Consider the following 26,113-nt stretch of genomic DNA (forward strand, 5'->3'; position numbering starts at 1 on the left):
TGCTTTTATCCTTTTGAGTATTTGGACTGCTTAATCTGCTCCAAATCTAAGATGTTCCTTTCATGCTTCAAAACATTATTGTACAGGCTGAGTAGAAGTACTCTGTAATTAATGCATTTCATAGAGTCATAGAATAGTTTGGGTTGGAAAGGATCTTAAAGATCACCTAGTTCCAACCCCCCTGTCATGGGCAGGGACACCTTCCAATACACCAGATCACTCAAGGCCTTCTCCAATCTGACCTTGAACACCTCTCCATGACCTTTCAAATATGATGGACAGTGGCTTGGCTACTTAGTTTGCCAGTTCCCTCAGGATCCACAGATGGATCTCATTGGGCCCCATGGGCTTCAGGTTCTTTAGATGGTCTCAAACCTTCCCTCTCCCAGTCCCTACACCTTTGCCTTCTGGAACTTGGACAGTGTGGCTAGAGCCCATGCCAGTGAAGACTAAGGCAACATATTCATTGAGTACCTCAGCCTTCACTGTATCCCTCATGACCAGTCACCATTTTAGTTCTGGAGAGGCCCCACATCTTCCGTAGCCTTCCTTTTGTCAATGATACACATGAAGAAATTCTTCTTGTTCTCCTTTATGTCCCTTTTCATGTTTAATTCTATCTATGCTTTAATTTTCCTAAGATGACAGGACAATTACTTGGTAATCCTCTCAGCTAGCCCATTCTGGCTTCCATTCCCATAGACTTTCTTTTTGTGCTCAAGTACACAAACATCATGGTCATCCAGCCTCCTGGCATCCTTGACTGCATTCTTGGAATGCACTGCTTCTGGGCTTGGAGGAGATGGTCCCTAAATACTGACCAGCTTTCTTGGGTCCCTCTTCCCTTCAGGGCTTTGTCCCATGACACTCTGCCAAGCAGATCCCTCGTGGATGAAGTCTGCTCCCTTGAAGTCCAGAGTAGTGCACTTGCAACGCACCTCCTCTGATGCCCTCAGGATCTTAAAGCATACCTTTTCTTGGTGGCTGCCCTTGAGCTTCACATCACTCACCAGCCCCTCCCTGTTGGCGAGGACAAGGTTCAGCACAGCACCTTTTCTTGTGAATTTCTTTACCACTTGGAAGAGGAAGTTATCGTTGAAACACTCCAGGAACCTCTTAGATTGCTGGTGCTCTGTTGTGTTGTTCTTCCACCAAGTATTAGGGTGGTTGAAATCTCCCATGAGAGCAAGGGATTGTGAATGTGAAGCTGCTCCTATCTGTTTATAAAGGGACTCCATCTACTTGGTCTGTCTGGTCAGGTGGCTTGTAGCAGACCACCAGTACAGTATCTCCTTCCCTTGCCTTCCCTTAAACCCTCACCTGTAAGCTCTCTGTCAGTTCTTCATCCTTCCTCAGGTGGAGCTCCATGGACCCCAGTTGGCCACCGATGTAGAGGGCAACACCCCCACCCCTTCTTCCCTGCCTGTCTTTCCTGAAGAGCTTGTAACTGTCTATTCCTACACTCCAGTCACAAGAGCCATCCCACCACATCTCAGTGATGCCAGTGACATCACAATCTTGCAGGCATGTGCACATCTATAGCTCTTCTTGCTTGTTCCCCAGCTTCTAGAAGTTCGGACCCTTATGCTTGAGAATTTCTAACGTCACATTAGGTACTGTCATTGGTCAAAACAAATTTGTTGCTTGATCACAGTACCTTTGTACTTGGCTCCCCTTCATTTTTCTCCTTAGTGTTTTATAATTTCCCTGCTCAAATACAAATTTGTACTGCTTGTACGATTTACAAATTCTACCTTAAAGAGAGCAGACAATCTGACAGTGCTGTGAAGTGAGGCCTTTTCTTACCATACAGTTCATAGCAAAATGATTGTGCTGCGTCTGAAGCTCCATCGCATGGGGATGACTGGTTCCGATCTCTGTGTAGCTGTTCAGAAACAGACCTTTGTTGTGTGTGATCCAGTCAAACATCTACAAAGAAAATATTAAGGAAAGAAGAAGGGGGGGGGGAAATCACTAATTTTCTATGAGAGAACTCACACACATGTAAGAAATCTATGAACACAAAACAAAGTCAAAGGCAATGAAAATTAACACTCTTTCAATATTAAGTTATGACACATTTTAACCAAATCATTACTCAAATCTGACTTTTCCAGTACAGACAGCTGAGACTGTTAAATCTTTACTGAAAGATTTTATCTCAACAAGTTACAACAATATCATAGTCATAAACTTCATTACTACAAAGAATAGTAAACAGCCCTGAGTTACCAAGCTTATACATTCTCTCATGTCAGCATTTCATAATGTCAGCAGCTTAGTAATTTAGAATGAAAATGGCAACTCATAGAAATTAAATATAAAGTCACTCTTGCTGATCAAGTACTTCAGCAGCAAGATTAATATTTTTAGTTCATAATTTTACTTCTGTTGCAAAACAAATGAAAAAAAAAGAAACAAAACACAACTATGCTTGAACACAGAGTTACATATTACCTTCTTCCAGACAACTTTAAGAACAATTTTTAAATGTTTTGTGTTTTGTTTTGTTGTTTAAAGTATTCCAATATTCCAACAAATTTTAGGAAAGACCTCATCTGACACTATCAATGAAGATGTACAAGTATGTTAACAGACAATGCTTTCAAAGATCAAGCAACATAGCAAAAGGCTAAATTAAATACTCCCCACCCTCCCCACACTGGTCTTGAAATCTTTGCTGTGTATAGTATACCCACCTACTTCCTGAATAAGCTGAAAAACTTTTGTCAGAAAAAAACTGGTAGCAATGAGCAGTAAGTAACTTAACTATGTTTAAAAATATGCTAACACAGCAGTATTGTCAAATCCACTATTCCACTCAGGTACATAACAAATCAAATTACAAGTAGATCACAATATAAGGAATGTAAACAATAACAAAAAAGTTTTAAGAGCTTAGACAACTGAGACAGCTGATGACATACTCCTAAAATTTTCAGTTTCTTGTCTAGACTACAGTGAAAATGTGTAGAAAATTACTCAAAATAGACAGTGGTCCTGCTCATGACCACTTTTCTCTAGGTAGTCTGATTTCACTGTCTTCAGGTTACCTACAGGGCAATTCCAATCAGATTCACTTCACCCCAGTTTTTGCCTTCTCTTATCCTGAACCAGCCCAGATTTCTTATGCAGAGTTGCACCAGTCCTCCAAGATGCTATTGCATCTATGCATGTTTATTTCTCCCCATGCAATACCTTTTATTATTCGAACAAAGATACAGTCCTCTCCTACACCCAAATAAACCACACAGACAAACTGACAAAGAAGCCCTGAGCTATTAAATCTAATTTGACACAAACAGTGAAATAAGGGCTGCAAGCAGATTAGTGCAAGTACCTTAAACCAAAAGTGAATTTGCCTACCACACAAGCATTCTTTCTTATCTTTTTCTATGAGTTGAGGAGAGAATTAAGTCACAACACTTCTATCTAAACTGAAAGAAAGATGTGCTAACAATATAGATTTATTCTTGGAATTGGGAACTTAGAAAACACAGATGCTTATACAACTACAGTGCAGTTTGGAGCTCTGCCCCTCAGGCTCAATTATTTCACAAGGAATTTCTTGAAGTTATGTACCCAACTTTTAGCTGAGTAAGTAAATAACATATTTTTCACTATCGTGAGAACTATCAATTCTCACATTGATTATTTTATTCATGCTGTAATAAAGTAACTAATGCTGTAATTAACTAGTTGAAAGGTTGCTAAAAAGCATTTTGGGCCTGGAAGAACAATACTGGATGAAGCTTGTTATTTTCTAAATAATTTTAGAACTCTAAATCCAATTGACCAGATTTTTTGCAGATCTTTACCTGCCCCTACTGTTTTCTGCTATATCCATACTACTTTGAATAGCACTTAAAAAATATTTTTTTTAAAAACATAGTAGGAATCGTTAAGCATAAAGGAAGTGTTCAAACTGAAATGATAAGGGCAAGGGAAAGTAAGGGGAAAGAAAACAGAGGAGGAAGGAGGACAAAAGTATTATGTATTTGCTCTGCTTTTACTCTTCCTCATGCATTTGCTTACGACCAGTGCTGGAGAGCAGGACACTGGCTTTGGTCTAATCCAGTTCAAGCACTCTTACATAAGACCGTACTTACCACTTGACTGCACAGTCCAGTTATTTCGCCTGAAGAAAAACTCCCCACCCCTCCTTAAAGCAATTTTTCACATGATAACATAGTAAGTGATTGCAAACCCATTCTAGATTAAAACAGATCTTATTTGCGCTCATCTAGGAGCGCACTGTCAGCCATACTTTCTCTTCACATTTCATGACAATCAAGGGCTTTCTCATTTGAAGGGACTGGTTAGTCTGAAACATTCTGAGATCACTCAGTTCCCTGTTACTGACACATGCACTGTCAAAAAAGATATCTCAATTTTTAGCCTGGGACCTTATCCTGCATCAAATGAAGCAGTTCCCCACGTCAGCTTCTTTTGACCTTGTCAACTGCCTGTCACTTGGATCACAGGGGTCATTCAAAAGGGGTCCAACGTAATCCTTTAGTCACCTGTATTTATAAAGTACACAGCATTCATCTTCACATGATGCATATAAAAACATCTGACTGGATCAATTTATTTGTTCAAAGCAAAAGCTTTCAAGTCACTACCACTTAAATTTTTCTTCTACCTGAGTTCTTTACAGTTTAGAATTACTACCCCATCTCCTTTACAGCAGAATGCTGAGAGACACTCTCAGTCAGGAAGTACTTTATCTCTCATGAAAAGACTAGTGATTAACTCCAAAGACAAAAAAATACTATTTGTAGTTATGATCAGTACTTTCAAGTACATTAGCAGTGCTGATTTACAATCACCTCTTCCAATTACCTTCTCAGCATCCTGCTCAAACAGCCTGAGCTGAAAACATTGGTCCAATTTCAATTTCCGCACATGCCACATCTGATGCAGATGCTGCCGTGTTGAATGCAGCCTGTCCAGCATGGTGGATACTTTGGGTAATAGGTTCTGTAAGTCTGCATTCCCTGACCCAGAGTTCTTCTTGGGAAAACTATCGCTGCTCTGTATCCGCTGGAGCAGCTTTTGTCCTTCCACATCGAGGTCCTCGATAGGAGCCTTAATGACTTTCTTTTTTAACTGTGAATGCTCCTCGATCATATTGCGAGCACCTTCCAGGTCCTGAGGCATTTCCTTTTTTGACAACATATCTTGCAATTCCTCCAGTCTGGACAGCATATGGGTTGCATTGCTAATGTAGTCCTCAAAGGCAACTCTGATTTCTATCCACTCCTCATGGTTGTACTCCAAACAGCCATCAAATTCTGGGGTTAGCTGAGAAGGATCAACTACTTTGGTAAGGCCTTCCAGAGACACCATATTTGTCTAAAAAACAAAATGGAAAAAAAATGCTGTTACTGAAATGAATTTGAAATTTTCTTTCAAGTGTATTTTTCTTTTTTTGTAAGAATTGATCATTTTTTTCATGAAATCCATGTGACTTTACTCATACACTTCTCAAATATCAGCCTCCAGTTCTGCTGGTATTTTCCCAAGTAAGAGAAGTATTTTATTTCTTTCTTACTACACTTAAGGAGAAAACAGCAACCACTCTTTTGATTAAGCTTTGACTTTGTGTATTGTAAAGCAGCAGGATAATAGCAAGGTTCAGCTGGCTGCTGTCTGGATGCTAGTGATCACTATAATGCAGACCAAGATAACAAATAACATTACTATTAAAGTGTAAAACTCTAATTCCATCAGAAGAAGGATATAAACACCAATAAGCACAACTACCTAGCCTATGTATGTGAAGAAAACCACACTCCCTCTAGCATCACTGGTCTACTGTAACCCTCTTCTCACCTAGAACATAATTTGAGAGTTTTGAAGATGCAGGTCAGCAGTGAGCACACTTAAAAACATGAAATAAATGTCAATTTGTATACCATATGGAAAAATACCTCAAACTCAAACTTAGAGCTGCCAAAGTTAGTCCTCTGTTTCTGCCAGAAATTGTCTGGCTTGATTATCAGTGCAACATGAATACAACACGGAAAGGATTCCTGTAAAATCTTCAGCAGAGGCTTTATGGAGTCCCATTTTGACCCACGCATATCCACAATGACAGTGAATCCTCGTTTACATACTTCCTCACTGCAGAAGATAAAAGAAAAACGTTACCAGGCAATCATTACAACTTCAAACACAGCACTCTACTGCCCCACACTGCCTAATGAACATGGTCTCCTCAGGAAAATGTAGCACCCTGGGGTCTCAACATTGACTGGGTGAATATTTCATGAACCTCTTATGAATCTTCTCTCACCTCCTTGACAAAATTCTTGTGGATAGCTTTATATCCATTTCATTGTTTATATTCAAGATGATCTTCACCTTACACATTAAACACAGCATTTACAGAAGCAGCAATACGTAAGTGATTAATAATTGATTCTTCCGAATATACACACTTTCCTAATGACAATATTCAAGCCTTTCTAAGGACTATAGGGGTGTTCTGAAAAACAGATAATGGCATACTCTTCTCACCTACCACTTCTGCAACTTTGTTAAACTGTCTCATATTATCTGTGTCAGTAGAGGGGAAAAAAACCACATTTACTGACAAATTCCTTCTGCAACAGGATAGATTTGTGGATAAAGGGGTACCAAATCATTTTATGGGGGTGAATAGAATTGTATCACTATGTTTCTATGAAATTCAAGCTCGGTTTTGCCATCCAAAAATTGACAGACCTTACATCCAAATTCTCTAGCAACTCTTCCGACACTGGTAGATTTAATTTCTTTTCATCATCACCTTTTGTACACCTAGTGCTTGCCACTGGTCAGAAATGGCAATCACCAACAACACCAGAAATTTTGATTCTGTTCCAGTAGAATTTGCTACATGATCTTGTTAACAAAACTAATGTCTCATAGTCAAGGGACTATTAAAAGGGACCAAATGTCTGTTGTTTGAGTATGAGTCACTTCCAGTCTAGTGACTAATGTAAACATAATTCTGGAGTTCATTTGGTGATGTTTTCAGTGTCCATGAAGTAGGGAAGCTTCACTGGCATACGTGACCCAGTCTCACTGCCCACTTTATAGAAAGATGAGTTATGATTGATATAGGAGAGCAGAAACCTTCTGCAAGAAGTGGTAATACAGGTTCCTTAGAAGAAGATTTTTTTTAAAGTTTAAAAAAAACACAACAAACTAACATTTAAAAAAGTTTATTAAGATAGATGCTGGCTGTCCTACCTGCCCATAGGAATGGGCAATGGCAGTGGTTGCAGCAGGTCCAGCAGGAGCAGAGAAGTGATCATGCCCCTGTACTCAGCCCTGGTGAGGTCACACCTTGAGTACTGTGTTCTTTTCTGGGTGCCACAGTATAAGAAAGACATTGAGGTCCTGGAGGGTGTCCAGAGAGGAGCAACAGGGATGGTGAAGGGTTGGGAGGGTATGTCTTGCAAGCAGTGGCTGAGGGAACTGGGGTTGTTCAATCTAGAGAAGAGAAAGCTAAGGGGAGATCGTATTGCTCTGCACAACTACCTGAAAGGAGGTTGTAGTGAGGCCAGTGCTGGCCAGTGCCCAAGTAACTAGCAATAGGATGAGAGGAAATGGGTTTAAGCTGTGCCAGGGATGTTTAGATCAGATATTAAGAAAAATGTCTTTACTGAAAGAGTAATGAGGTATTGGAAGAGGCTGTCCAGGGAAGTGGGGGAGTCGCCATCCCTGGAGGTGTTCCAGAAGTGTGTAGATGTAGCACTTCAAGATATAGTTTAGTGGTCATGGCAACTGGGCTATGCATGGACTCTATGATCTTGAAGGTCTTTTCCAACCTTGATGATCCTATGACTCCATGAAAATACATTAAAATTTATATGAGGCTACATACAATTTTCTGATCATGGTGAAAATGTTTCCTTATAGCCTCACAGGACTAAAGGGGAAAACCAGCTATTGTTTCAAATACACATCCATTACTGGAAGGCTGCATGCTATTACATGAGTGTTGGTCAGCCTATCCCTACCCTACCACACATTGTGCGAGGAGTGCTCACCACTATTCATACAAGTTATACATCTTCTGGAGTGTACAAAGTGGCCCCTTATCACGTACCACAGTGTAGATGTATCCTCATCATCTCACAAGAGATGAATCCCTTCTAGCCATGGACAACAAAAATTGTTCTAGGAGGCCTTCTCATCCAAGGTCATCTGTTAGGTAAACATGAACTACACTTACACCTAATCCAGTCAATGCTGATGACTTAAGTTTAACATTATTTTTAAATCATATAAATTATTAAATTAGTAAAATTGTGAGACTGAATCATCTTAAATGCTTAGATCTCTTGGCAAACAACTGACACATATGAATCTTCAGCTATGTAGAGTAACAGTATTTCAACAATTAATAGATAAGCCAAATGTTTAAGGCTAATTGTACTAACTGGGACTTTTTAATTAGCAAGAGCTGCATGATAAGCTCCTAAAATATGCCTTGCATGAAAATGATTCTTCCTCTTAATAAAGCTCCTTTTATTCTTAAAGCTGTGCCATGATTAGAAATACAAAACGTGCACTAACTTTCTTTTCATTTTAAATCAATTGATGATAAACCAATATACATTTTGTGCCAAAGAAGCACTGGGTTTTGCCAGAACAGCTCTAGAAAACTTACATTAAAATTATTTTGATGCCTATTTATCTATTAGCTTCTCTAGTAACTTGAAGTTCTAGAATGCTAGAATACATCCCAAACATTCAAATGTGAAATCCAATTATCTCAGAAGCAAAAATCTCAGATTTTCTTCTCATCTTCATTCTGCTACCTTAACAGAATCCTCCAATTAATTTAAAAAACCCTACTACACAATCATATGCTTCAAAGTTAAATAAAGAATACCTGAATTACCAACAATTTCTATTAATGAAGGCTATACACTCTGAACTGTATGTCATGAAGTTGTGTTTGTAAAACCACTTTTGTTAGTCTGAAACTGACATCTGATTATATCAGGTCCAAAGAAGGCAGCCTATAAATTAACATTGCAGAACTATGTAAGATATTGCAGTCAAGGATGTTGTTCAAAGGATATTTTTCAACTGTAATGGTAACTGCTCCCTGAAGTCATAGGCCTGTGTGGGTGTGTATACAGAAAGCTAGAAGTTGACGTGTGTATAGAAGCACACACACTAGCACTGGATTTGACTTCTGCTGATTTCTTTGAATGGCATGTTGCAATTCATAGCTTAAATTGTTCATCGTATGATGACACCAGTACCTTCACAGGTATCTCCACAGGCTTATCTGAGACCTGTACAAGCAGTTTTACTTATCTGTCTCCTGGTTATTCCTGTGCTACATCAGGACACCATAACTTACCTAATACAAAGAACAAAGTGTTGTGATGACCTCACTCCACACAAGGAATATTGTGAAGGATGACCAGCATATTTCTAATTACTGGTATACTGAAAGCATTTGAGCTGTATTTGCTTTCTTCAGCACAGTGACAGGAACATGGTATTGCAGCACCATTTCCAAGATGCAAACTTCTTAGAGCTAAAGCACACCAGCCATCCTTCCTTCTACATGGCAGAGTAATTATGTAGGTCTCTTTGAAAAAAAGTTTGAAAACAGGAACTGAAATAATTTAGTGTGAATTTGCTCATTTTCTTCACCTGCTCGGTCCTCTAGCTTGTGGGTGTACTGCATCATACTCCATTTATTTTGTTTCATAGCTTTAGAGCTTAGTAAGTGACCATCACTTACCTAGGAATACATGCTAGGTATGAAATTAGTCTTCTAAGGTCTTCTTGTCGTATTCTATCATGATTACTTCGAGCTGGAAACGTTAGAATGGGACCTCCACGTTTATCTCTGCCACCTAAAAAATGTAACATGTTAAAAGATCCCACAGCGTAAGACCATTCTTATCCACAAAACTAGTCTTCAGAATATTTTTGGAACACCTAAGCTCTACACTGTTTTGTGAACATCCACTTCTAAAAAGCAGTGATTTCTAGTTAAATGTCAACATTGTTATCTAGACATTAGCTTAAAATTGTATTTTGGGAGTATTAATCAGCATATTTTCACAACTCCTACAATAAGGAATTATCTGTCAAAAAAATGAAACAAATAACCATAGCATTACACTTACACATGACAGTCACATCCAAGTTCGACTGTCAGCGTGACATCTCCAGTCATGGTGCTTTATAATGTGTTTTAACTTCTGAATCCAGTAATTGTACAGATTAAGTACAAAACGATGCCACTTTCTAGGCAATTATTTAAAGGATACTCAACCTAGCTTCATTACTGGAACAGAATTTAGGTGTATAGTATTTCACACTCAATGCATATACTAGATGAACAGATGGACACTACTTAAGCGTTTAATTTCTATTTTTAACATTATGATGTGCAGGTTCTGAATTGTCAGTTTATATTTTTTCATTCTGTTAGCAGCATAGGAAATTTTGTATCCATTTAATATGTAAGGCAAAAAATAGTTTTAAAAATTAGGCTTTGAGTGGTTCCACTTAATCATATTCATCTCATTTGTTAAACTTCATGCCTACTGTTGGTGAACATTAAAACACAATTTTATATCCAACTCCTTGCTAATGACAAAAAAATTTTACTATTACTAAATGCTAAACTCAAGTCTGCAGGCTCTCTTTATCAACCCGTACAGCACAGACACATTCTTAAAAGCTAAATTTCACATTTATCTTCCCAACCACAGATGCATGGATTGTCTTTGCTTGTCTTGTGGAAATGCAGAAAAACACTACCCTCTGTCCTGAATGGTATCTCATTGCAAATCAGCTCCTCGTTGTAAATCTATTTTACAGAAAGTTTTTTTTTAAATCCCTTAGAAGAGAAGGGCAAAAGCAAATTAACCAAATTAGTCACTAAATTAGTCAAATTCATCGTTATCCTCAAAAACAGTCTCTGTGTGTTTGCTAGAGACACACTAGCAGAAGTCTAGCTGTCAAAGTCTCCAGGCATTCTCTGCACTGGGCATGTTTCCCATTAAGCACTGAACAAAACTCAAACGAGGCAAAAGCACTTTAAATTTCTGTTAAGCTGCAATGCTAGAAACCTAAACTTAAAAGGAAATTCATATTCTTATCTTCTGTGGCCCTCTTAAGTGGGACATGGCATTAAAAGTAATTGAGTTGTCTCAGTTTAATGCAGAAAGGCAAGTCTGGTCTTGACCACCCCCTACCTCTTGCCAAGCAGAGAGTTTTGAGGATTTTTACATAGCAAGCGACAACATAAAATCAAGACAGAGCCACCAGAGAGGGGAAGGATAAATAACAGACTGAGAGTCCAGTCCAGGCCTCTGCTCAGCTCCAGAGAGATCACTGGGCTCAAAAGCTACTAAACTTAGCTGCAACCTTTAATGTGCACCTCAGGCCATCAGCTACAGATCTTAAAAAATTATGTTTCAACTAGTAAATGCTGTGGCTTCCAACTCCCTAGAAAAACTGCCTTGTTACACACAGTCACCTCAGGTCAGTCTTCTGGGCCTTTTCTACAAAGCAACTCCTGTACACTTTTCCAACATGGCAGAGGAAAGAAACCTATACTCTTTGTGTAATTCTGGATGCCACTTCATCTGGCTTCCAACTCCACAGACACCACAGAGGAAACCTTTATTTAAAGTATGGTGCTTAAATTTCTGATAAATCATATCCCAAAATTTTTGTATGTTGGAGACAAAATCAGTCACAAATTCCAGGTCTAGACAAGTAATGAAAAATTTAATACAATCTTGATTTTTGGTGAAAAGAATTTCACTATCCAATCTTACACCAGATACCAAAATTGTAAATATTGAGCAAAGAAGTCCCTAAGACTTGGGTTTCTTCTACCAGCTATACTGAAAGTTTTCTTAGGTCTTTTCCAATATGTAACTCTCATTCCAAATGTTCCTGTGTCATACCCAAACAGGAATGTTAAAAGTAACAACCTATGAGGCATCAGGTGGGAATTTCCTGTCTGAAAACAGTCTTTTTCCAGCTCAACCCCCTTTTTGTCTTGGTTTAACAAAAACAGATTAAGCTACTAACTTCATCAGTGACACTCCCATTTTTACCGCTTTCCTTTTATATAAAACCCCTACAGTACTCAGATATTCTCTCTTGTAATGCCAAGATGTGTCATATAAGTAGCTGACCAGCTCACGAGTCACCCAGCATGAATCACTTCTGTCTAGTGCACATCACCAATAGCAGCCCAGTCAATGGTCTCCAAATGGTACCAAAATGTAACAGACTAAGTAGTGCATTTTTTTCAGTAAATGCCTTTTTAACCTAGATTAAAAGTACTTAGGTAAAGCTAACCGATGGGCTTATATGAAATATTTGAAAAGCAGGACAAGTTACGAAATGCTACTTCCTCCAATTATTCCTACAAATAATTGTACCTTTATAGAAAATGCTCTTCCTGTATAACTGTGGAGAGATGTAAGAATATCTGTACTTCAACAGTCTTCAGTTTAAACTTAACAAAAAAATAGCATCCAAGACTCCATTCATAATTCACGGTTACATCAACAGAAGGCTTTCTGTTTCTGGTTGTGAGACACCCAATACTCAAGCAGATTATTTCCCAGTTAGGTGAAAATCAGTTCAAGGAAGACTTTCCTCTTCACACCCTCTCCACAACTTTTTGTTGTTGTTTGAGAACAACTCTGTTGGCAGTTTCTAGAAAAACACCACAAGATTCACATGGAAGCTGAATCCCAGCATCCTACACACCAAATTATTTTGACCAATACAGGATAGAGCAGTGCAGTCTGTCAGACTGGTTTCACATAGGACACGTACTTCCAAATCAGAATCTATTCTAGAATCATTGTATACATATACCAAAATTTAAGCTAGACAGGTGAACTTTGGGACTTTGCAGTTATCAGCCTACATGCAACACAACAGACTTCACAATACTTCACAGAAGTATTTGTTCTTCTGTATTTCCTTGTCTCCTGTCCAAGAAAAAGAATATCTGGATCAAGATCTGTTTCAGAATTGAATTCTTAGAGACTACATCTCTCCTTCTCATTCTATCATCCAGTTGGTTTACCCTTCTTTAATAATTTCAGTACTAATGCTACATGAAAATATTTTAAGATATCTTAATATCTTTTTCTAATCCTCCTATAACGGGGAGGGACACTTTGTACTAGATGAGGTTGCTCAAAGCCCCATCCATCCTGGTCTTGAAAACTTGTGGGAGGGGGCATTCACAACTTCTCTGGGCAATCTCTTCCTGTGTCTCAATATGCTCACAATAAATAATTCCCAGTATTTAATCTAAATATACCCTCTTTTCAGTTTAAAACCATTACCCCTTATCCCATGACTACACTCCCTGATAGAGTCCTTCCTGCAGGCCTCCTTTGAGTACTAGAAGGCTGCTATAAGGTCTCCCCAGAGCCAAGCCTTCTCCCGGCGGAACAACCCCAACCATCCCAGATTGGGGAACATACTTCAGCCCCCTGATCATCTCTGTGGTCCTGCTCTGAACCCACTCAAGGAGCGGTCCATGACTTTCTTATGCTGTGGGCCCCAGAGCTAACAAGCTGTCCGGGTGGGTGCTACAGATAACAGAGGAATGCAGAATTGTCTTCCACCTAAATCATACAAGCATGTGAAGAGACTGGCATGGCAGAGTCGAGACCTCCTAGTGAAAATAAAGAGCAAGAGGAAACTGTGCAGACAGTAGAGGCAGGGTCAGGTAACCTGGGGTGAGTATAGGAACACTGCCCAGCTGCGCAGGGATGAGGGCAGGAAGGCCAAGGCATGGCTGGAGCTGAACCTGGCAAGGGATGTAAAGAGTAACAAGAGCTGCTAGTACAGGTACACCAACCAGAATCTATGGGACCTTATGAGATGCACCCCAGAGTCCTGAAGGAACTGGCTGATGTAGTTGAAAAACTATTGCCCTTATCTGAAAAGTCCTGGCAGTCAGGTGAAATTCCTGGAGGTTAGGAGAATGGAAATATTGTGCTCATTTTTAAAAAGAGTAGAAAAGAGGACCTTGACAAGCACTGACCTGTCAGTCTCACCTCTGTGTGCACGGAGGACAGGGAGGTGATTTAAGACAGCCAGCATGACTTCATCAAGGACAAATCCCACCTCACCACAGAATCACAAAATGTTAGGGGTTGGAAGGGACCTCAAAGGATCATCTAGTCCACCCTCCCTACCACAGCAGGACTACCTGGAACAGGTCACACAGGAATGCATTCAGGTAGGTTTTTAATGTCTCCAGAGAAGGAGACTCCACAACCTCTCCAGGCAGCCTGGTCCAGTGTTCTGTCACCCGCACAGTGAATAAGTTTTTCCTTATGTTTACGTGGAACCTCCTATGCTTCAGTTTGCACCCATTGCCCCTTGCCCTGTCATTGGACATCACTGAGAAGAGCCTGGCTCCATCCTCCTGACACTTGCCCTTCACATATTTATAAACATTAATGAGATATCCCTTCAGCCTCCTCTTCTTCAAGCTAAAGAGATCCAGCTCTGTCAGCCTTTCCTCATAAGGGAGATGGCCTTCTACAACAGAGTGAACACATCAGTGGGCAAGGGAAGGGCAATGGATGTCAATCTACCTGGACTCTGTAAAGCCTTTGACATAGTCCCCCACAACATCCTTCTCTCTAAGGTGGAGAGATATGGATTTCATGGGTGGACTGTTCAATAGACAAGAAACGGGTTGGATGATTGCATACAAAGGATAGTGGTCAACGACTTGATGTCCAGATGGAGATGGATGAAAAGTGGCGTCCATCAAGGGTATTGCGACTAGTGCTGTTCAATAGCTTCATCAATGACATAGTGAGACTGGGCAATGAGGCTCGTGAAGGGCATGGAACACATAACCTAGAAGGAGTGTCTGGGGGAGCTGTTCAGTCTGAAGAAGAGGAGGCTGAGGGAAGACTTCATCGCTACCTGAAGAGAGGTTGGAGCAAGGAGGGGTCTAGCCTCTTCTACTTGGTCTCAAGCAACAGGATAGAAAAGATGGTTTCAAGCTGTGCCAGGGGAGTTTAAGGTTTCTTCACTGGAAGGGTTATCAACCATTGGAATGGTCTGCCCGGGACAGTGGTGGAGTCCCCATACGTGGAAGTGACCTTCAGCATGTGGAGCTGGTGCTTCAGGACACGGTTTAGTGTTGAACCTTTGGCACTGGTTGAGGGTTGGACTGGATGATCTTTGAGGTCTCTTTCGAACTGATGTTTTTGGTGATTCTGTGATTGAGTGCACACTCAGCAAGTTTGCAGATGATGGACAGGCTACAGAAGTGGGCAAAGGAGAACCTCAGAAGGTTCAATAAGGTGAAGTGCAAAGTCCTGCGGTTACATCGGGGCAATCCTCGACATCAGTACAGGCTGGGGGATGACAAGATGGAGAGCAGCCCTGCAGAAAAGGGCTTTGGGGTACTGATGGATGAGAAGTTGGACATGAGCCAGCAATGTGCACTTGCAGCTCAGAAATCAAATCGCATCCTGGGCTGCATCAAAAGGAGCGTGGCCAGCAGGTCGAGAGAGGTGATTGTGCCACTCTATTCAGCTCTGGTGAGATCTCACCTGGTGTACTGTGTCCAGCTTGGCAGTCCTCAACAGAGAGGAAGGATGTGGAAGTGCTGGAGCAGGTCCAGAGAAGGGACATGAAGATGGTCAGAGAGCTGGAGCCCTTCTCCTATAAAGATGGGCTGAGAGAGTTAGTGTTGTTCAGCCTGGAGAAGAGGGTTCTGGGGTGACCTTATAGTGGCATATGACGTCCTAAAGGGGACCTCCAGGGAGGCTGGAGATTGGCAAACATGACGCCCACCTACAAGAAGGGCAGGAAGGAGGACCAGGGAGGTACAGACCTGTCGATCTGACTGTGGTGCCCTGGGAGGTCACGGAGCAGGTCATCTCAAGAGCCACTGCGCACCATGTGTAGGGTAGCTGGGTAATCCTGCCTACTCAGCATGGCTTCGTGAAAGACAGGTCCAGCCAATTTCTTATCCAGCAAGTGGTCCACCCCTCAAGTCCACGTTTTTCCAATTTGGTGACCAGAAAGTCATGCAGGACAGTGTCAAACATTTCACACAAGTCCAGGTAGATGACATCAGTTGCTCTTCCCCTTATCCACTAATGCTGTTAACTCCTTCATATACACAAGCTTGCAAGTTGTCTGCACCTCATCTGCTCTGGTTCATAATAAATTGTCTCCCCATAAATATGTCTTTAGTTTTCATCTGGCCCACTTTATTTTACTGAATTAATTTACTTTGATAATTACATATGCTTACAAGTTAAACTCTGTACGGGACAACCTGGAAGTTCAGAGGATTCAGATTGTATACTTACTACACTTTCATTAAGTATCATAAAGCAAAGTCCAAAGGAAAAGTAATGAGGGATTGAAATATTGTCCTTAAGTTCCTTTTCTCTCTTTTTCCCCCCTTCTGAAAATAATTTTAAGTAAGCGTTGTTCAGTGCTACAATTTGTAAGTAGGAAAATCACAAGCTTCCATGCTACCAGGGAAACTGACTCTGGGTCACATTTTTCACTGCTAGGACCTTTTAAAACAAAACAAAACAAGCCACCATCTTTTCTGCTTTACACCTCTAATTCACTCAGCAGAGTGGACAGCATAAAGTACTGTGAACTGTACACTGTAACTGGAAATAGCAGCATTCATGCACAAGCAAATCTCTAAATAGTGCAATTACAGGTATCATTCTGTGTACTTTAATGTTCGCAGACAAGCTTTATTCTTTGAGTTCTTGACAAAGAACTTCTGAATATGAGTCACTGCCACAATCTGTGTGTCAAACGATGTCGAGGAAAGAGAACGATGTTGTTTAATCCCAACAGATTTGGAAGTGCTTACTTCAGAAAGTCACACCAAAAATGCAAGAATAAGCACCTCAGCCATCATTCCAAAATTATCTATCAAGTTCTGGAACACACCATGATATTCATTCAACTAAATTCCACTTTTAAATCCTCTGCTATTCTTTGCTAAGTATTATCAACCAGCTCTCACGTAAGTAACCAACCAACCAACTTCAAGGTGTATGCTAGAGGTGACTAAAATTGGACATCCTTCACCATGGAGATATTAAGTGTTCTTCAAAACATATGTACTGAAATTTGGCCTCTGCAACAGAAATATTTCTTCAGGGTTTTATATAGGCCAGTAAAAAAAACAATCTCTGCAAAACGCTCCAGCAGAAGATGCAGAAGTAAATGGAATAGGACTATGGCGCAGCAGGCCGTTCCAGGTTGTTCTAAATAATGCTGCTGGACAGGCTGGAAGGACAGGACACAGCCGTAACGGCAGTAGTACATTCCACATTTAAGAAAACGTACCTTAGAATCACAGAATGCATTGGGTTGGAAGAGACCCTTAAAGGTCATCTAGTCCAATCCCCCTGCAGTAACTAGGCACGTCTTTTAACTAGATCAGGTTCAGAGCCCATCAAGCCTGACTTTGGATGTCTCCAGGTCCTTCCACAATGCTAATGCTAAGTCTGGGATATCTGTCTGGAATAGGTGCTACTCTAGATTTCCATGAATTTCATAATGACATTGTAAAAGGTATTAAAAATACCATTCTGCATGTGACTAACAACACGGTTATGCATTTCCCAGCAGAAGAAAGTAACCATACCTGAAAGATATGCAACCTTTTCCTTTAAAATTGGCAATACTTCCATAGCCTTCATTTCATCATTTTTGCGAAACCCTGAATAAAAGGAAAAGACAAGGTAATTAATCAGAAAGTCAAACAAGCTCATCTTCTACATTTATTGGATACACTGCAAAAAGTTTACCTTTGGAATACAATCTGACCATTATGATTACAAGAATTAGGATAACCTTGCAGTAAAAGGTTGTAAAAAATGAACAAAACTTTCAAAATACAGTAATGAGTAAGTCAGCGCTTTGACTAGCTTAACACAAATAGCATGGGCTGTTAGCAGGCCTCAGTAGAAAATCAGAGACTGAAATTAGCCTATTTAATCATTAAATAAAACGTGTCAATTGGATCCTGTTGCTTTTAAGCATTCCAAATCCCACTTTCACTTTTGGTTCCAGCAGAGCAGAGTAGTAGCAAGCTAGTAAGAACAGGTATCTTTAGAACAATTACCAGTCAAAAATCCCACACCTAACTCAAATGAACAAACAAACGAAACAAACCCTACCCAAAGTTTCCTAGTTCTCCAAAAACACCACACCAAAATACCCACCAAAAAATCCCAACACTATTTACATGCAGCTCTCCTTAGATCACTTCTGTAAGAAGAACTGGGAGATAAAGCTCTCAACTGCTGCCTGACAGGAACAGCATTTTGTAACAGTGAGCACATTTTGTCATATTAATTCTACACACCCATGGAGTTTGAAATGGGCCCCAAGGTGAGTAATTATGGTCAGTGTTGGAAATGAGGACATCACCAGCTTGTCCCTCCTATTTCCATTACATTTCTCTGGCTAGGTTCTAAACCTCTCCTTTCTTTAATAAGCATTTTGTTTATGTCCTTATACTCCATATGCATGTGTACAACACAGAGTCAGTTCCTTTTAGGCCCATTTTGCTCACTTACAAAAACTGGGTAGTTTTGTACCCACACTTCAACTAATTGCCTGTTATGATCCTTCTCAGACTCTTTGGATTCATGTGCTCTTTAAAAAAAAAAAGGAAAAAAACAGTTCTCATTTCTGAAGAAAGTTCTTACAGGGTAAGCAGGAAGCACTAACTTCTGTATCACTGTTGAAGCCCAGAAGTGCTGTTAGGTAAAAGAGCCCAATAGCCCGCACCAATACAGTAGTTGTGTTCCTTAAAAGAAACAGTCTGAGCTACTTAGAAGGTTAAAATAAGCTTCTTAATTTTTTATCATTTCAGGCAAAGCTTAGTAGAGCACGCTCTGATGTACACATGGCAGTCTTTCCCAAAATATTTTGTTCTTCCTCTGTGCAAAAGGACAACAATCCCTATAGAGATGGCAGCATAAACTGTCATAGGTGCCCAGCAAGAGGCCATAATTTCTCTTCCTCCTAAAAAAAAATCCAAGTATTTCATCTCCTTTGGTCTCAGGCTCTAAAAAAAGAGCTGTGTACTTCACAGCTAAAAGCATAAGGTATTATAAAGGTGTCAGCAAGCAATGTAATATTTGTAAATAAGGGTATCATACACATAAATTACATCACAGATTTTCTGTTTCAGTCAGTGGCCTTCCAGTACCTTATGGGGGCCTACAGGAAAGCTGAAGAGGGACTTTTTATAAGGGCATGTGGTGGTAGGACAGGGGCAATGATTTTAAACTAGAGCAGGGTAGATGAGACATTAGTGAAAGATACTGAGGTGCTAGAGCAGGTCCAGAAGAGAGTGATGAGACTGATAAAGGGACTGAAGGGAAAGTCTTATGAGGAGAGGCTGAGGGAGCTGAGGTGGTTTCCTGGAGAACAGGAGACTCATGGGGAACCTTATCACACTCTACAACTACCTGAAGGGAAGTTGTAGTAAGGTGGAGGTTGGGCTCTTCTCCCAGGCAACTTGTGACAAGAGAGGGCATGGCCTGAAGCTGCATCAGCGGAAGTTTAGGTTGGATGTTAGGAAGCACTTCCTCATGGAAAGGGTAATTAGACACTGGAATGGACCACCAAGAGAGGTGCTGGAGTCATCATTCCTGGATGTGTTTAAGGAAAGATTGGATGTGGCACTTAGTGACATGTCGATGTGGTGGTGTTAGGTAATAGGCTGAACTTGACGATTTCAGAGGTCGATCCCAGCCTCAATAATTCTGTGATTAGAAAGAAGTTCTTTACTATGAACATGGTGAGACACTGGAATGGGTTGCCCAGAGAAGTTGTAGATGCCTCCTCCCTGGAAGACCAGGCTGGATGAAGCTTTGAGCAATGCAGTGTAGTCAGAGGTGTCCCCAATCATGGCAACAGGGTTGGAACTAGATGATCTTTAAGATCCCTTCCAAATCAAGCCATTCTATGATTCTATGAATACTGAGACTTCTGTGCCACTATAGCATCTAGTTACAAGCACTACCCTTCAGAACAGATGTAGGACACACCAAACTGAACATCAAGAGATAAAGGTAGCCAAATGTTTACATGCAACAAACTACGAGAAAGGAGAAATGACTGCTTAGTCTGAAGAACTAAGGAGAGACATGGCAGCAGCACTCAAAACAAAGGAAGTCTTGCTGTAGCAAAAGTAAGCCAGCTAAAATTACAGCGAGAGATTTACTTTAGATGGTGGAAAGTTTTGCAAAGAAAATAACTGTGAAGCAGCACATGTGATTGCCTTTGGAAGATTATGGACTATCTGTGACTAGGGATTTTAAAAAAAAAAAAAAGGGCATTTAGACAGATGTTTGACAGCAGCGGTCCCTCCAGTTCACTCTAAGTGAAGTGTTCAGACAAGACATTGTCTCAGCACGCATAGATTGCAAACAAAAAACTAAACAAATCCTCTTTCATCCACTGCCTAGTCACTATTTTTCCATGAACACCATAAAGCAAAAACACACCCATGTCCTCAGGAAAATTGGTTCTTTGGGTAACCATGCTTCATGAAGGGTTTCTACACAATGGACAGTATTTTACATTTACACAGCAGCTCTAGACCAACAGTTTTGTGGAGGGACACAGCTATTTCTTTCACACTTGTGCTTAGACTCTCAGGCATCTTAAGACATCTCCAAAGGAATCTCTTACATTATTCCTTCCTCCAGAATACTGGCTATGTATTATAAACCTTTCACCAAAACTGTTTTGTTCCTACAAAGTTCTCATTTAGTATGGACTAACATTTTAAACAAGACTTCCAAAAAAAAAAAAATGGAGCTTAAATAATTCATCAAAAAGACAGCAAATACCTTTTTCCACCTTGACATATCTGGGCTTCAGCTGGCTGCTAAAGTATACAGGCACACTTTCAGAGTTAAACCTTTTTTAATGTGTTTTGAACTACCCTTACATAAGCTTAATGCCAACTTAGCACACTCAGCTTTCATATCAACCACTGCAATTCTTTTTCTTTACAGTACGTTTAGAGGTAGAAAAGATCTTTATCCTCACCTAAAACACGTGCAGAAACTAGCATTGCACTTCAATGTCTGTCTTAGCCCAAAATTACCCACAATACTGATGTTATTGGAACTTGCTTGTTCAGATTTCTAAACCCTTAAACTACTTCACCTCAGATGATACACAGTAGCCACACATTTTGCTTTGCCTGTGGCATATAAAAAAAGAGAGAAGTTTAGCCTACAGTTTTACTATTAAGGGGCTGATGAAGATAAACACTCCAGCAAGTATGTTAGTGCTTGGCTCACGTTCTGTATTTGCAGATCCTTAAGGCTGACTGGCTTGGATTATCACGTTCCTACTGTGTTGAACAGCCCATTTTTATTCTAGTTCTGCACTGTTAAAGCTTAACTGAAAAGACTGTGGGGATTACAATTGACAAAAGAATGCTGGGAAGCAAAGAGAGTGAATACAGTAAGAAAATATAATTGTTAGCTCCAACACAGGAAAAATAACACACACAAACAAACCAAACCACAAACAAACAAACAAAAAACTCAACACCACAACCAGTAATATATGCAGGTCTTAAGAGCTTGGGGTGGGTCCTCCAACTTTTTTTTAAAACCTCTACACCACAAAACATCGGCGAATAGGAAGATTTAATTTTCAGAAAACATACATTAAAAGGCATTTACCGCACTCGAACACAATGCCGTAAATATATGCACCACTCTCTCCCTACACAGCTCTGCACCTTCTGCACCATCCGGCGCATCACAGCTTCCTGCAGCTGACGTCATCCTTACCCGGCCGGCCGCGGAGCCGCTGCAGTGCCCGCAGCCGCCCGGCGCCCGACACCCGCCTGCCCGCAGGCACGGTCTGGCAGAGGGGTGAGCGGCAGAGGAGTGGGCGGCAGAGCCCCCCGGCGTGGCCAGCGTACGGGAAGAGCCGGGCGGGCATGAACCCAAAGGGGCTCCTGCGGCACACGCTTCTCTTCTGAAAGCGCATGCACGGCACACACTCACGCTGTGCTCCTTTTGCTACCCAGTACACCTATTACGGCATTTTTATTTTAAAAACGTGTGTTTTAATAAGAAATCCTACGCTAGCACCTTTTAGAGAGAGTTTTAGTCTTAAAAGGAAAACCACCCTTGATATTTTCAGTAACCATTAAAGCAATACAGGTTCTCATTTTCAGTAGGCAGTATATGCTCTTCTCTTAACAGGCACTTTTCCCTACCTACCAGGCAAGATGGAAGCATCTCAAATGATGCTAATTCATATTCAACTTTAGTAAACAAAGTAACACACAACTAAGCAGCCCATTACCATTTAAGAGATTCCCCCTTCCATGAAGCTTTCAGAATTGCACAATCCCCCTACTTGCAGCAATACAGCCTTCTATGAAAACAGTCTGCTATGACAGAGCGCAGCTAAAGATCTTTATAAAGCATGCAAACAAGAAAGAATTGAGTCATCTGCACTTTTTAATACAGCTGTGTATACATGGAAATTTAAGTAGACTTTTCTACAAACACACCACTTCTTTGACCCCATAACTTCAGAGACAGAAACTGACAGAGTCAGCTAAATTTAACAAAACTAAATTATCTGTACTAATTCTTTTTCTCATGCTGCACAAAGCTAAGATATTTTTCTGCACTATATTAATTTGTCCAAGATGCATGAAAATGCATTATTCTCAGCTCCTTCTCAACTGGCCTATAAGCTTTCTCAAACTCCATGGCAAAGAGCTGGCCACAAAGCTGCATGTCCATGTGCCCTGGAGACTGGAGAGTAACCCAGGGTAAAGAAACCACATTCTGCCTGAAAAATCACAGTGTTCCTGTAACTCTGCTGCTTCCCCATGTATGGCAGTTCACACATCCAAGACAAGTGCTGTACCAGTCCAAGACTGAGGCATCCTTGCACTGCAATCATCAGTAACCAGTCAGCCACAAATAAAGGGAGCAGAAAAAATTGCCTTGAAAACTTTTTTAAACAATTTGATTACAGAACTACCATACAAAATAACACTGGAAATAGCTTCCTCAAAGATGCATTGCTGCCCCATGAAATGAGAAGTCTTGGTAACTCTGAAGGCATCTTCAGTGATGTGCATTGTTCAGCTATGGCAGAAAAAAACAAATTACAGAAACAGAAATTAAGACAGCAAAAAGACTCAGAAATTAAGGCTAAGGACAGCATCTCTTTGCTGAGAGGCTGACAAAGCATTCATCCATTGCCATCTGACAGAACCAACCCTAAACTTTTCTAAAACGTGACTGGGAAAAAAAAATAGGGGAATGCTCCCATCCTGAAAATTTGTGCCTTCAAGAACACAACTGCTCTTCACTTTTCAACATAAAATCAGGACTTTTTCACAGGTGCAAACAAAAGAAGCTAGACTTATCCAGAATACATCAATGCTACAGGCTCTTTTTGGACATCAGAAGAACTACTCTATATGTCATGCTGTCAACAGCAAAGCTACCAGAGGCTGCTCCCTCCAGCACCAGCCTTCTAATCCCCATCTCTTCTTTGACAGAAATTCCATCCTGAACCACAGCAACCTCTTTCAGTGAGTTACTTTCCATCACAGTACTCTCTTCATTTCATGGGACGTGCTCTGATAAGCTTCTCCTCAAAAATCTACACTTGATGATAAACTGCAATAGCGGCACTCAGAACTGCTACATTAATATCATGGTTCAGGTAATCAAGGTGGTAGGTAATAATTGGGCTAGTTTGGTTTAGTCATAAGTAGAAAAAAATATTTGCTACAAGATGAAAAAGAAAATTTCTATGGGTGAAGACAGCACTTCCTAGCCAAAGTGCAATTTCCTGCACATAGGTGAGGCAAAAGGAACTGTAAACCATTCAACACAACTCCTTGCATCCACTCTCTCCTTTGTATTACGTTTCACCTTGAAACAGAAAAATCTCAAAACTGTAACTAATCAACATTTAAGAAAAATAATTCAACACGTTGCAGTCTTTAACATTACCTTTTTTTCCACAGCATGAATGATATCAACTACTTGACTTTGGAATCTGAATTACTCCTCCCTTTAAATCCATCCTAGCTATACTGCAAGAGAATTTGCTTTCTAGTAATTAAAAGGCTAAAAACCCCCAACAAAACCAACCACCAAGAAGGAATAAAGAAGCTCCAATGTAGTAAAATACTGCATTATTTGTCTGACTGTTTCATTATTTGCTCTTTTCCTCCCCAATAGTGCAAGATGATGACTATCATTAGTTGAGTTAAATCTGCTGCCGTTATTGAAAACCATCCTACCTTCACACCAGCTTTAAAGTGAAAGCACTGGGTGGAGCAAAGTATGATGGGGCTTGAAGTTCAAATTGTGACATGAGAGGCTTCCTCTTCCAGGTTTCTGCTTTTGGGTTCCGTATTTGGGGTTTTTTTGGGGTTGGTTGTTTTTTTTTTGGGGGGGGGGGGATTGTTTGGGGGGGGGCTGGGGGGGTCTTTTTCTGCTGGGGTGGTGTCAGTTCAGAGGGGTTGGGGTTAGCTCACTGCCTTCTGCTGTTGCTTTCTGCATTTTGCTGTACTTTTTCTGCAAATAATCTACAGTAACAGTGTATTGTGTTATCTCATTTACATTAAACTCTTTTTTTCCTCAACTCTTTCTCAATCCAGAAGTTGGTGGGATTTTTTTTGTGTGTGTCACTTTCCCTCACTTCTGTGCTGGAGGGAAGCGGGCTGTGTTGAACCAGCACAATGGCATTGTTTTTAAATCCCAGAAATCTGTAAGTATGTTCAACTTTGCTTACCATTTAACATATGATGAACTTTAGCTGTAATTTATACAGTACCTCTCTTGTTTTTCAAGTGTCCAAAAAGAGAAAGAGAACAAAGCATGTTTCTGTTCTATTGTGCCATGAAGAGTTTTTTTTTTTAAATAGGATAATGGACAAATTTCTGAAGATGGTATTCCTCCACGGAAAAATAATTTTAAACAAGATATGACGAGAGTCACAAGCAGTCATTTGCGAAGCCTTTTATATCCTTACTCTGAAGTTACTATATAGAAACCAGTACCAGTCAGCAGAATCATTTAATTCTTTCCTTCAATCAGCTTTAAAAAAAAAAAAAAGATTGCTGAATTCTGCAAATTCTTAGGTTTACAACTGAGATCAAACTGAGGTAAAGGTGAGAAAGAAAACTGAACTGCCATAAAGCAGAAAATGGCAAAAAGCAGTACAATTTGAGAATAAAACCCAAAGGGTTGGCAAAAGGAAGAAAAAAGTTAGTACACATATGGGATTACTTATAGCTTTTTTTAAATTTTAACACAAGTATTTTAAGTGGCAAATTCAATTTTATGGTAGGCCTCACTATAAATTCATACTTTTGCAAGCAAGTAAAGGATTCACAGAGCAATCAAGAGTTGTCAATTGACTAACTGCACTGTTACCACTTCCCATCATAGACATTGCCTATGTTCATTGCTGCTCAGCAATCTCACACCATCTTTCACGTTGCAACAGAGAGAGAATTCAAGGAAATTATGGAAAAGACTCCAATTCTTTCTTTTCTCTGAAGCTTTGTGACCTTGCAGATGACCAGTTTCAAAAGGTTTAATGACAATCTCCAGAACACTAACTTTTAAGTCTGTCTGTCATGGCATTTTTAAGGCTTCACATCTTTCTTGTCAGGAGCAAATGAGGCCCTATGAGGAGTTTCATTAAAAAATACAGATGACTGGGCAACATTAGAACCTCAGCATTCATCATTCATTCATTTCTTCTTGGTCCAGATTCTAAAGCCTCCAGGTGACTCCAACAAAGACACATCTTAGAGGTATACAGCCAAGAGGATTTCAGTGCTGTTCCAGCAGCCACGATCAGCCTATGTAAAGTAGTGCTGTAGCTAACAGCCATTAACATTAAAAACTCAGTTCTGAATTTAAAGCAATTTCAGGAGTATGACCTGAGCTGACTCCCTTCAGCTATGATCAAGCTCAAGATCAACTCATCATAAAACATTATAACTTTATTCACTTTAATCACAACACCTCACAGAAATGTCCCT

General features: G+C 40.2%; 1 protein-coding gene across 1 annotated transcript in view; it reads right to left on the reverse strand.

Moving 5' to 3' along the window:
- The window catches only part of TRIO (trio Rho guanine nucleotide exchange factor), a 266,295-nt gene that overhangs the window by 167,046 nt on the left and 73,136 nt on the right, over positions 1 to 26,113 (reverse strand). The window contains exons 2-6 of the mRNA XM_054381562.1: positions 17,678 to 17,752; positions 9,764 to 9,878; positions 5,937 to 6,129; positions 4,846 to 5,358; positions 1,807 to 1,929 (exon numbers count right to left, since the gene is read on the reverse strand). Coding sequence (XP_054237537.1) covers positions 1,807 to 1,929; positions 4,846 to 5,358; positions 5,937 to 6,129; positions 9,764 to 9,878; positions 17,678 to 17,752 — 1,019 coding nt within the window. The remainder of the gene's footprint in view (positions 1 to 1,806; positions 1,930 to 4,845; positions 5,359 to 5,936; positions 6,130 to 9,763; positions 9,879 to 17,677; positions 17,753 to 26,113) is intronic.

The sequence above is a fragment of the Indicator indicator genome, chromosome 6, assembly GCF_027791375.1.
Source record: "Indicator indicator isolate 239-I01 chromosome 6, UM_Iind_1.1, whole genome shotgun sequence".
NCBI classification, from domain to species: Eukaryota; Metazoa; Chordata; class Aves; order Piciformes; family Indicatoridae; genus Indicator; species Indicator indicator.